General features: G+C 37.0%; 1 protein-coding gene across 1 annotated transcript; it reads right to left on the bottom strand.

Annotated features, from left to right (window-relative positions):
- Positions 1-6658: 6658 nt before the first annotated feature.
- Positions 6659-7959, bottom strand: LOC146993929 (uncharacterized). The gene is made up of 3 exons (XM_085826430.1): positions 7881-7959; positions 7650-7794; positions 6659-7517 (listed from the first exon to the last, which is right to left on the bottom strand). Exons 2-3 carry the CDS (start codon positions 7719-7721, stop codon positions 6681-6683), a joined length of 909 nt encoding a protein of 302 aa, XP_085682556.1. The 5' UTR covers positions 7722-7794; positions 7881-7959; the 3' UTR covers positions 6659-6680.
- Between the last annotated feature and the right edge of the window lie 5566 nt (positions 7960-13525).

Here is a 13525-nt window from a genome sequence, read left to right as displayed (position 1 = left end):
AAGATGCCATGAAAGGTAAGTTTTTTTTTTTAAATATTTTTTTTAGAAAATAATGGTTATGATTATGTATATATTAGTTTAATCAGAAAAAAATGATTTTATATATTAACGTCATCAAAGAAAAACGTAACACAAATAATTAGAAATTAACTTTTATTATGAACATTTCATTACAATTTCAGCCATAGTTTCGAAGAGGATTTTCTTTTAGGTCTAGCATACATCGTTTTTACATTCATTAAATGTTTGTTTTTCACAAAGTCTTGAGGAAAGTTATTCACATTCAGTACATTTTTAAACTGTTCAAAGGCAGTAGGTCTTTCAGTTCTATTTCTCAACAGAAAGTTTATCAGTTGAACAATGTTGGACCCAGAAAACACATGACCGTCCAGAATCAGTTCTTTATTGTGTGTCCAAGAAATCTGATGTTCTTCTAGGAAATCCATTATTTTCTGTTCCGTTCTTTTCTGTTTCACAGGAACAGTCTGCAAAATTTCCTTTTCTACATCTGTCTCAGAAAACTGTTCAGACGGTTGTTTTTCAGATGCATTCACATGAGGAAACGTAACATACTTTTGAAGAACCTGGATGCACAATTTGGATTTTTCTTCATCGTCCATTTTCTTTTTCAAGATGTTTTGAATTTGGGTATCTAAATCACTCAAATGTTCATCTTTAAACTGGTGCATACGATCCAGCGGTACCAAGGCAAATTTCTTACTGTGTTCCATGGAGAAGAGAGGATAAGACACTGACTGCTGCAGGAATCAGGAAAGATAGAAAACCGTCACTTTTTTGAACCAAAAGACGTCTTTTCTTAAAAAGAGGTACTTTTTTGTCCGCTAGTTTTTTTCAAGTTCTTTTAAAAGGGGAGAGTCGATTTTTGACGCGTTTGGTGATGGGTACGTTTCCTTTTAGAAGATTTAAAACACACTCACAAACTGATTTGATGAGATGATTCGGACAAGTACAGCTGCTTTTATTCGACTTTTTCCTAATAGTTTTAGATCCACATCCTTCAGATGAGACATTCTGATGACAAATGATCTCTTTTTCTTGCATACTTTCTTTTATATAGGTAGCAAATGCAGCCGCTTTGGTTAAAGCACAGCAATTAAATCCTTTTGCATGAATCGAACATGTTAAAGAACTTTTCTTTTTTAAATTCTCTATCTTAGGACAGTCTAGATTTATGATGTCTCTACATAATAAATTTTCTAAAAATAATTTCTTTTCTAATCCTTTCACGTATATGACAGAATAAATAGATGACAAATATTGCAAAATAATACGAAGATGAGTAAAAGGTAAAACACCCTCACTCCAATTCACATGAAGACGATTTCTTGTGACCCAAGCAAAACACTTTTGCCGAGATCGTGATAATGTTTTCCAAGGCTGAGGGGGTAAAAATGACCAGCAACTGTGATATCCTTCATGCACGAAGTAAAAAGCTAATTCTTTAACAATGAGGCATCCACTGAAAACTTTCGAAATCGATCACGATGGGCGAAGACATGTTAGCCATTCGACGTCTCAAACTGAAATGAACTATCGGGGCTGGTAGACATGGTATTTATCCCCAGGAAAGATGCCTGTGCGAAGGCGAAGCGTTTCATTTGTTTCAGGTCGTAAATCAATCAACAAGTAGCTAAATGGAGTTGAAGTAGCATCCTGAAAAAATTCTTGAAAGGCCTTTACTTTTCCGGGGAACATTTGTCTAGCTAAATGTATGATTTGACTTTTTATCTCTAGGATTTTTGTGTAAGACAAGATAATGGGAATTTAAATGAATATTTCTCATCTCCTTGCCTTGGTGAAAAAGATTTTGTGTTATAAAAACGACTGAAAGGTTTCGGTGATGACTTCCTTTTGTAAAAAGTTTGCTTAAGCAAGTATCATTTGCTAATTCAGGCATTAAATCGTCTATAATAATTAAAGCATTTTGGAGAGTCTGCAGGTTAGATGGTAATCCTTCTTCAAAATTTACATTTTTCATGGAATTAAAAAGAGGTTGATAACTTTCGTAGCAATAAATAATATTGGTCGGCATGGGATGGAACATTTTATGATCTATCAATTTCTTCACAAAAACCGTTTTACCCGAACCGGTAGGTCAGCTTAGAAGACAAGTAGAAGGATGTACGAACTTGGGCAGTCCCATTTTTGGAAATGACAGCATGTTAAGAAAACACTGACTTTTATACTTTACCGAAAATCCTTTTGCATAAGACATTTATTCATTTTGTTTAAATAAGTGTAGAAACAAGAAACACAAGAGACATTTTTACAAATTAAAACAACTTTATTTTTTAAAAATCATGTTTACACCATATCTTTTTTTGACAAATTGAAATATTTGGAAATCATGATTCTTCCCATCTAAGGGTGATACAATAAGTTCCATACAGAGTCCTTGACAGCGTTTAATAATAAAATTAATACAATAATGTCCACATACATTAGAAGTGAAATCTTGTTCCAGCAAACATGACGATATTTCTTGACAAATGATGTGATATCTTTTCCATATACTTCAGGCGGGAGTCCATAAGAGTCAAAAAATTCCCGAGTCTGTTTGTCTGCAATGTAGACAGCTAGCCAATGAGTTCCTTTTTTATCATGTTTATCAGTATTGAGCACCAGTGCACAGGGAAAACTTTGAATCGCAGGTATTTTATCACAAGGAAAAACACCCGCATAATATCTCAAAGAAATAGGATCTCGAGATAAGATTTGATGAATCTGTGAATTCATCATTTTCCAAAATCGTACAGAATATTTCGAGCTTTATTGATTTCTATCAAATTTTTAAATTCAGCGTACACTAATAACGAAACAGTTTGTTGTAAGGGAGTCCCAAATTTTATTTCTAATCTTAAGTTGCTGTGTCGAACTAGATTTAAATGAGAGCCATCACAAAGGTCAGGTGACAGGTCGAAGCGAAATAAGGAATATCCTTTTGAAAATTCTGATCTTGAAAGGTAAAGTCTTCTGTCGTCTGCATTCATAAATAAATTCTGATAAGCTCGTATGAAATGATTTTTGTCAAAATTAGGCTGAAGAGGATTATGAGGTACCGGTTGCCCGTCCACATAAACGCCGATAAAGTTCATATTATAATGCTTGAATTCAAAAGGAGACTTTTTATAGTTTCCGTTAAAGGCATCATTATCGACACATGCCACCACAATACGATTAGGCATTTGACTTATGAAAATATTGTCTTGAATAAAACTCATATTTCCCGTTGGAATGGAATAGGCTTTGCAGAGCACTCTATTAATGGGATATTTGGCTGTTGATTTTTCTAGGCTTTTGGCATGTCCTAGCACAACACCTGGACTGACTCTCACTTTGCGTACAAACAATGAAGCTTGTTCGAGTAAAACTTTAAATTCACCTTCGCCCAATAAACAAAATTCAAGTTTGCTGCGTATGAGTTTAATTTTCATATCCACCATATTCAGCAAAAGTCTTTCCTGATGAAACATATCCAAGTGCAATCGGCCAATCATATCGACCGACGCACTCAGTTTAAACAATTCTGCTCGTTGGTTGAATTTTTCATTCGGCTGAGTGTCTTGAATATCAAAAACGTTCATACGTCCTGCTGTATCTTTGAAAAACAATTCTGATGACAGTTGAGACGTTTTCGTATCAAAACCATAATTCAATAATTTTTCTATCATGGCTCTGTAAGGATACGTGTTATTACTGGCGGAAACGAGTCTTTCATTTAAGCTAATATCCACTTGAGAAATCATAGAATGTAAAAAGAGATTGACAGGTCCCACTTTACTTTCAGCCGTGATTGGCTTGCCATCATTTTTTAAAATTTTCACTTTGACGTAGAGTTGTGTCTGTGATAAGTCTAGGTAGTCGTCTCCGCTTCCAGAAACATTGAACTCGACAGGACTTCCTTCCGATACATTGGCTAATGGATGAAATTCAACCCACTGACCTTTTGTTTGTGTGGAAGGTAACGAAAATAATCCAATTCGGATTTTGCGCATTCCGGAGAATCTTTTAACAGAAAAGCCATTACGAGTCAAAAATATCACGTCGTTGCACCTTCCTGGCTTTAGACGAAATGAAGTGTTTGAGGGTTTTGCGCTTCCTTTTAAACCTTCCGTGACCAATCATCTCGTCTACTTTCTGAACTGCTTTCCTCGCTAATTTTTTTCCAGCTTCTTTAGATCTGGTTTTGAGAGAGACTTTAAAATTTTCTCCCGACAATACGTTGTTTGCAACTTGTGTTCCAGTCCACAAAGCTTCTTTTCCAACTGTTTTGGCTCCACTCATCAAAAAAGGGCATAGCACTGCGAAAGAGCTTTGCAAAAAATCCACCAATACCATAACCTTTCTGTAAAATGGTTCCTTGATAGTAAGTTAATCCATTTCCAGTTTGAGCTAAATAATAATCTTCAAATTTTTTCGTGCAACACGTATAAGGCACCCGCATGTTTGATGCTTCTAATCTTGCATACACAATCCAAATGAAATCAATTTGCAAATGAAAGCTTCTTTTATAGAATTTGTCTCAGAAGAAAATGCCACAAGAAATACTTTGCCTCTTTCGAATGGTACTAAATCTCCAGAGTGAAGTCTTATGTCAATATGTATAGTCTGAAAATGTTGATGGATAACTGGCAAGTAAATGGGCTGGGGGTAATGAGCATTTATTATGTCTCCATCATTTCCTTCTACAGTAAGAATTTTTAACAACGGAGCTTGTACATCTCCCACAATTTGAGGCTCTACGAGATCGCAATACAAATACATGACAGGAAAAGATACTTTGGGATCGGCTACAAAAGGACTTTGCTCCAATCCTTTGTAAACACCCGGCTCGAACCCTAGAAGCTCAGCTAATCCTTCGTGAAGAATGACTTTGCAGTTTTCGTCGGTCTTAATGGTCACTTTTTTCGTGAGAGGATGATAACTGAATTCAATCTTATTTTTATGGGAAGGTATTTTCATGGCTTTTAATAAATCTGGTACCGTTTCATAACATCCTGGAAGCACTCTTCGTCCTTTCAATTTTCCATCACCCAAATCAAATCCAAATAAATTATTGTCTTTCCGGACGTTATACCATGTGTGAGGGTAAATAAAGTCCACAAGAGACAACGCCCACTGACTATTTAAATCAATCGGAGTTGGAAGCTGAGTGGTAAATTGTGATATTTTGTTGTCTGGAAAAAAGCGCATGGAGCTGTCACTGATCAGTGTGATAAAGAAAGACATGTTTCGTTCAAATGACAGATAAGCAGAATGTACAGGCCTTTTATATCCTTCTAACATCATCTACCCAAACATTGAAGCTTTCGCGGTACACATGAAATTTCACAAAATATTCCACTTTCCCGCGACGTTTCCTCTTTTTTAAAACTTTTTCAACGGGATAATAACCAGAGTCCGAAACCTTTTGAAGTTCTTGTTTGTAAAAAGTTCCTTGTATAACTTCTCCTGCTAGATCTTTGAGTTTGTATACAACTGGAATCCGTCGAATAATTTTATAGATTGTAAAAATTTCTTTGTCCAGTTTTGTTCGTATCCTTTCTCAAAGACCATTTTTTCTCGGCTGATGCGTACCGTATCTCCAATCTTTAAATCTGAAGAAACAGGCACTTGTGCTGGTTGCTGTCCGTACAATGTTTTCCAAATTCTTTCTTGATTTTGTAATGTAACCGATACAGGTTCTGTCTTAATACTACGATGCCATGTATGGTTATAAATGGATATCAATTTATCAATCACATCAATATACTTTCGTGTATTCATTTCGGTAAAGTATTTCCGCATTTCCGTTTTCAGAGTTCGATTAAATCGTTCTACGACAGAAGCTTTGGTTGCATTATGTGTCGTGAAAAAGTGAACATTTCTCTTTTACAAAAAATTTTGAACGTGTTTATTGGTAAACTCTTTCCTTGCATCTGTTTGTAATGATTCGGGTGTATGTTCCGAAAATATCTTTTCGAAAGCGGATTGGATGGACACAGATGTTTTATCTTTGAGAGGGATAGCCAAAGCGTATTTGGAAAGGATATCTATACAGGTCAGCAAATATTTGTATCCGTCATTAAAAGAGGCCAGGGATTGCATATCCACTAAATCAGATTGAAATTGCTCGTTTAAGCCTCCTACGATGACTCTGTTCCTGGGAAACGTGTGCCTCAAAGGCTTGTGCAAAGTATAAGAATCCTTGGTTTGCAACCATTTCTGGATGTCTTTTGTTTTTACGCGACCTTTTAAAGCACGATGCAAAGCAGCAACACCCCCAAAGCTTGCGGGGGGACCTGAGGATCCCGATAGGTCTGAGCCAGAGCTGCGTTCATTGCAACAGTTGTTATGATCTAAACGTACACTGATATTCATTTATATATGTTTAACTAGAACAGAAAAAAATACCATAGTTTCACGTATATTAAGATTCTAGAAATAGGTCTAAAAAACAAGAGAGAAAAATGAATGTTACTTAACATCTCAAAGGCTGAATAATGAATGATACATGTTTAAGAATAACAACACTATTTATTCTCTATAAAAGTCAACAGGTATTTTGAAAATAATTTATGTGAGTAATCATTACAGATTAATTCTTTTAAATAATGTTTGAAAGAATGAGGCCACTGTAAAATAAAAATAAATTTTTTTTATTGAACATCATAACTAATTTACAGATATTCATAGTATTCAATACCTAAGACACCATTCGTAGTACAAAATGTGTTTTTTACTTCGTCGAGTACATGGTTTAAACACACAGGCTTTAAAAAGTCCTTGGTAATGTACTGAGCAGGTTTCAGTAACAATAAATAGGGTTCTTCACCCCAAATGTTTCCATAAAATTGATTGGCGATGTGAACAGCATTGAATCTCAGAGCAATGGCATTCACAGTTTCTGTTTTATGAACGAGTTCTTCACAGTCTTTCAGCTGGGGATATTTCAGTTCGTCATGTTGATTAAGAAGTTCTTCAAGTGACGTCTTTAGAATGATTTGAAGTCGCGCTCTTCCCATAGAACTGTCAAAGGATTGGGGTAGATTTTCCTCTCTGACAGGTTCGTCGGATACGCTTTCGTAGGCTTCACAAAAGTTCATGTTTTGATAAACGAGGTTGGGGACAATATCGCTGATACGGCTAAAGTTGGACATCAGTTCTTCCCACTGCGTCGTTGTAATGCTGAGGCTACTTTTTTCATCTCCTTGAGCAGAAAGTTGTTTCAGAGTGAAGTGGGAATCTTTATATGTGACTGCAAAGTTCTTGGGCAACTCCAGATTCAGTGTCAGTAGGTCTGGTTCCTCCACTGTCATGTTGGTTGCGAGAACATTCAAACACCATGGCTCAAAATTCACTCCTCGTCTTGTCGGATGGTAAGCTTTACCATATTTGGCATACTCTCGGATATGCACAGTCACTTTTCCATTGTAAATGCTGGGTCCCACAAAGACATTGTTTCCCATGTGAGTGAGCTCCTCTGGAATAGCTTCTTCGGTAAAAAGTCCTTTGCGCTGAAAAAAAAATTCAGTTAGTATAGAATACATTAAAAATGGGGTCACATACAATATATAAACTACGTTTATATAATATATATATATATATATATATAAGTAACATATAAACTACGTTTCGCAAATACGTACTTTTTTTCTCGAAATGGGTTGTTTCTTCTGCTTTTCTTTTGGCACAAGAGCTAGTTGATTCTCTGGGAACATCTAGGGTGCGGTCTTCATGGTTCAACACTTTATCGTTCAAAGGCATAGGTTCTTTTTCAAACAAGTTTTCCATCTGAAAAAAAGTAAAGCCACACATTGTTCCACAATTTTTAAAGATTAAACTTCTAGAAAACAGTAAATTTTCAATTAGTTACTTACTTCTTTGTTGTTTTGTGGCTGATCCAGTCGAAGCAGTGAAGAAGAATTGTCTAAGCAAGAGCAAGTGCGTACATTCAGGTCGACAGCCAGGAAAGAAATGCGGAACTTTGCTCGGGATAGCCTTATATCAGGTAGGAACTCTATATTTCATCTGAACGATGATTGGTTAAGAGACGGTGAGGTCATATTTCAAAGAATCTGATTGGTCCACAGAAAAGTATCCCTACACCTAAAGCGAAGGCACACAAAAGTGTGATACGGCAGACGCCATTTTGTAAAATAACAAGCTCCACAGGTTACGGGTGACGTCACCCTCCTGACGCCATTTTGTAAAAACGTGCTCAAACAAGAAACGGATGATGTCATTCAAAAACACGTGTTAAGCGATCGTTGCCACAAAAAATTGAAATTGTATCGGTGCTTTAAAATTCAAGGAAAATGATATTAAATTCATTAAAAATGGAATATTATCAATTAAAAATAATGACGGATTAAATAATTAAAAAGATGAAATAATGAAACATAATTAAAATAATGACTAATAATTAAAAAGATTAAATAAGGAAAATAATAAAGTTAACGTCATTCCAAACACGTGGTTTAAGCGATTGTTGCCACAAAAAACTTTGAAAAGATCGTTGCCACACCCTAAAAACGAAACTCGACATGATTACGTCATTCCATCACGTGACACAAGATGGTGGCGAAACTTCCGGTTGTCACGTGATTCAAGATGGCGGAGGCCACGCCCCTTTTCTGTGACGTCACTTCCGCCGGCTGAGTACCCGCGCTTACTACTATTATCCATTTTTTCTAAGAAGTTGTGCGCCTCCATGAGGATTTGTTCAGGAATGGGCTTCATTTTCAAGTCTGCATGAATGATGCTATCTCGTACAAACCAGGGCGCGTTAGTGATAGCTCTCAAAATTTTGTTTTGAAGGACTTTTAGTTTTGTCCTATCCGTCTTATTGGCAATTGACCGCGCTAGGGCGGCGTAGAGCATAACTGGCCTAATCATAGTGAGATAGATCATGCGTTTAGCTTTTAAGCTCAATTTCGATTTCCTACCTGTAACAGTATAAAGCGACATGAAAACTCCGTTTGCTTTATTTACTTGGTTGATTATGTGCTCTTTGAAAGTGAGCCTATCATCTAGGGTAACTCCCAAGTACTTTGCGGACGAGCAAACTGGAATCACATCATTCTCTATGTTGATACCCGTGTTCGTAGTGACATTTCTTCTGTAGCGACGGAATTGGACAATTTTACGTTTTGCGGTATTAATTTTAATTCTCCAAAGTTGACACCAAGCAGCTACTATGTTGATGTGAAACTGTAGGTTAGTAAGAGCAAGTTGGGGGCTTTTAGATTCCGATAAAATCACCGTGTCGTCTGCATATTTCAGGGTTTTAGCATTCAGTGTGTTGGGTAAATCATTAACGAAAATGTTGAATAATTTTGGGCCAATAACAGACCCTTGCGGGACGCCGCTAGCAATGATTTTCCTTCCGGAAAGGGAGTCTCCAACTCGCACCTGGAAGGTTCTTTTTAGGTATGAGATGATTAACTTCACAAGGCTAACAGGAAAAAGAAAGTTATTTAGCTTGTAAATCAGTGCTTCGGGCTAGACCTTGTCGAAGGCCTTCTCAAGGCCTATGAAGCATGCTGCCACACCAGTCTTGTGGAAAAAAGCTCTCGTGATAAACTGAACGATATTTAGTACTTGATGGGTTGTACTGTGTTGTTTCCGGAAACCAAATTGGGCCGGGTCTATCAGATCCAATCTTTCTAGGTGGTCTGTAATTCTGTTGTTTAAACTTTCTCAAATATTTTTCCGATAGCCGGAAGAAGGCTAATAGGACGATAACTGTCTGCAAGTGAGGGGTTTTCTCCCGGCTTCAGTATAGTGATAATAATCGAGTGTTTCCACTGCGAAGGGTAATAACTCGTCCTGGTGCAAGCATTAAAGATGTTTGTAAGTAGCACTATACAACTTGGAGGGAGGGCCTTCAGAGCCCGATTGCTGATCCCGTCAAACCCGTGAGCTTTCTGGGTATTGATATGTTTAATGATAGTATGGACTTCTTTAGGGGAGATGAATTTTATATAATCCGTATTATCCCTGTTTTTGAGCATGTTAACGACATTTTGAACCTCCTCTTCGTGCTGGGGGTTGGTCGAGGGGTAGGGTCTAAATGTCTCCTCAAGTTTCTCTGCGAACACATTGGCTATGTCTTCTTCAGAGTAGTGGGTGGATCCCATGTGACTAATTGGAGCAATGTGATACGTCCTATCTTTTTCATCGCATTCACAATTTTCCACATAGAGCTTTTATCAGTGCTAAAATGCTTTAAAAGATTATCCCAATTATTTGAATTGAATTCCATGATGCCGGCCTGAATTTTCCTGTTGAGGTAGTTTATAGTCCTTTTAAGTAAAGGGTCTTGCTTAACATTAAACCTTTTCCTGATTCTATTTATTTCCTTTATGTCGCGAAAAATATCTTCAGGGAATTTATTCCTCAAGGTATCTCTGCAAGCATACGAAGAACTCTTTATCGCATTTTGAATTTTGGAAGTCAGCGAATAAATTTCACTTTCAATTTCCCCGCTGTCTCTTAGATGGGGATTACAAGGCATGTTCCGTAGTTTATCTGTAAAGTTGTCCAATTCACTTTAGTGCGTTTCCTTGGAGGGTCAGGGTAAAAGCCGTGAAAATCAAACACTACTGGATAGTGGTCTGACGACAATTCTTTCTTGACTTCTAAGTAGGGAGTCTGACTAATATTTTTAAGTAATGCAATATCTAGTATGTCTCCGCCACTTCAACAGTAGAAAGTGTATTCACTTGGGGTGACTAGCTGTAAGTTATTTGCATAGATATAGTTTTTAAGCAGACTACCATTTCTGTTACCCATCCTGGGTCCCCAGGAGCGATCTTTTGCATTTAAATCACGCGGAAGTATGGTAGGGAAATTCGTCGACATTATGATGTCTAAGACCTGTAAGTTGATATCCTGCGGGGGGTTGTACGCTGCTACTATAAGGTAATTCTCATTGGTCGTACTGCTAGCAAGAATTGTCCAAGCTAATCTCATCGTCGTCGGGAGCTTGATAGTGTTGAATTTAATGTGATTTTTGATCACAACTGCAGTACTTCCGCGGGTAGTCCTGAGCCTATCGCTTCTAATAACGCTATAACCTGGTATTTTAAACTTATCACAAGGCTTGAGATGAGTCTCACTTATCAACATAATGTCAATATCATGAGCCGATAAAAAGTTCATTAATTCAAGTTTCTTGTAGTAAACACCATTTGCATTGAAAAGGGATATCCTTAAGTAAGAATGCGTCGCATCGATCAGATTTGTCACGTGAGCACGGTTATTAGAACTCATATTCAATATTTGATATGTATTCGATGCCTTCCATGCCGACTTCAATTTTACCCATTAGGGACTTTGCTGACTTAAACTTCGTAAAAGTTTCTTCACTTTGCAAAGCTGCTTTTTGAACCAATCAAATATGTTCTCTTCAGGTTTTCCGCCTTTCGCCCAACTGGGCCAAGTTTTGACGTTTTCGTCAGTTTTTCCACCCGGCAGTGTGGGGAAGTCATTTTTATTCGAATTAAATCTAGCTTCCTGCTCTTCTAGCTTTCTGCTGAGAGTTGGGATTTATTTCTTCGGATTTTAGAATACTTTTCACATCCCTTGTACGACGAGACATGACTTCCATCACAGAGCGCACAGCGAGCCGGTAGTTTCTCCTTGGGAGTTTTGCACGTGAACGTTTCATGCCAGCCTGCACATTTCATGCAGCGGGCTCTGTAATAGCAATGCTCTCTTGAGTGTGCATAACGCTGGCACCTGTGACACTGCACAGGTCCAGGCTTCTTGTACTGATCTTCCTCTATTCTCTCTTTTATCTTATCCCAGTCGCCACTGAACTCGTCTAGCACGATTGGAGGAATATGGTTTGCCGTTTTTCTGGGGACAATAAATTCACCTTCAGTATTTGCACTATCCATTTTGTCGTCATCCTTAAATCCGCAAATTTATTTTTCTGAGGTGGTTCATTTATCTCAGTCTCAGATCGCGTTCTTTTTAGGGTATTGCGAGGGGCAATAAATCCATCCTCATCGACCACGTTTTTCTTTTTAGGCTTAGAATTTGTCCTCCTAATTTAGGGGTTTCCTGCGCTTGCATATTTAGCTGGAAATCACTTAACTGCTCTGAAATATGCTGAATTCTCTCAGTAACAGGTCCTGCTTTCAAACCTGATTTTTCTAACTGTATCTTTTCCATAATCAGATTATAAATCTCATTAAACTTTCCTTTCGGTAGGTTACGGATAACCCGTTCATCTGGATATTTCCGTAAATCATCTATCTCTATTTTTGACATGGCTAGCTCCAACCTAGCTGTTAGGTTCGCTAGGCCGTTTTACGGTGCCGCACCAACCTACTATTACCCCCTAACAGTACAAGGGAGTACGCAAAATCGAGTGCAAGGAAAATCAGAGCGAGGGGCTGAAGCTCCTTCACGTTCCGAGTTGAACTTCGAATGATCCGTCGACCAAAAATCTGAAGGTAGAATCGAGACTATCTGATCACTGACTGTACCAACACAGTTGGGAAAATTCCATTTATATTCAAAACCTTCTGCTATTACAGCGCATTCATCTGATGATGCTGGTATAGCCATAACCAGTGGCTTGCCATATGACATCACAGGTCTCTCGAATAATATGTGAACTGAAGATTTGGAAACTCGGAAAGTGTACGCCAGGTCTGTGTAATTAGTTCCAGATGCTAGAAATCTACAAAAACATTCTCAATCAATAATTAAATTTTTGCAGTTTTAGAAATATGTCGTATAAAAATGAACAGAAAGCAATCTGTAGAGTTTTAAGAAAGATTTTTTTTCGGGGGGGCGGTTAGTTTCAAAGAGATTGCAATTTTCTTTCTTTCTTATTATTAAACTACAGAAAATAAATGCTTTATCTATGTAACTTATTTTGATAAAATTATGTTTCTATTTATAATTTTAAAAAAAAATATGAATTTTAAAAAGTTTAATTAGGCAGAAGTATAAAATGTTCTGACAAGAACATTAATTTTCAGTTATACATACTACACAAAACTGGAATTAGATGTAATAAAGACTTTCAGATAGAGCTGGCGCCAGAGCATATGCAACCAGTGTGACCACACCAGATAGCAAAATTATTAGAATTTAGGAGGGAATCGGGTGGCAGAATTTCGCATTTGTGGAGTTTGCACCAGGCGGTAAATTGTCTAGCGTCGACAGTGCTTTCAAAACAAATGTATATATTTATATTTACCTTAAAGAGATGGCAAGTCTCTCAGACGCTAAAATTGATTTCCTAAAACGTGTTTCTTGCTTCTGTAGTTTATCTTGCAGTAAATGTAGAAGATGATCATATTGTTCTCCCTACGTGTAAATTCAATAATATTATACTTATTAGTAAATTGGACATCAGAACTATATTTAATAATCTAATTAATATAAAAACAAACACAAAATAGTTTATATTGTGCTAAAATGATTAGCCAAAGTAAGAGAAAATAATTTTGTTGTTTTGAAAAATTGCTTGAAGTATAATCTTACTATTTCTAACAATTAA

The sequence above is a fragment of the Stegodyphus dumicola genome, chromosome 11, assembly GCF_044657685.1.
Source record: "Stegodyphus dumicola isolate Sdum_Otavi_A_Nest chromosome 11, ASM4465768v1".
Taxonomy (NCBI): domain Eukaryota; kingdom Metazoa; phylum Arthropoda; class Arachnida; order Araneae; family Eresidae; genus Stegodyphus; species Stegodyphus dumicola.
This window is presented reverse-complemented; position numbering and strand designations above follow the sequence as displayed.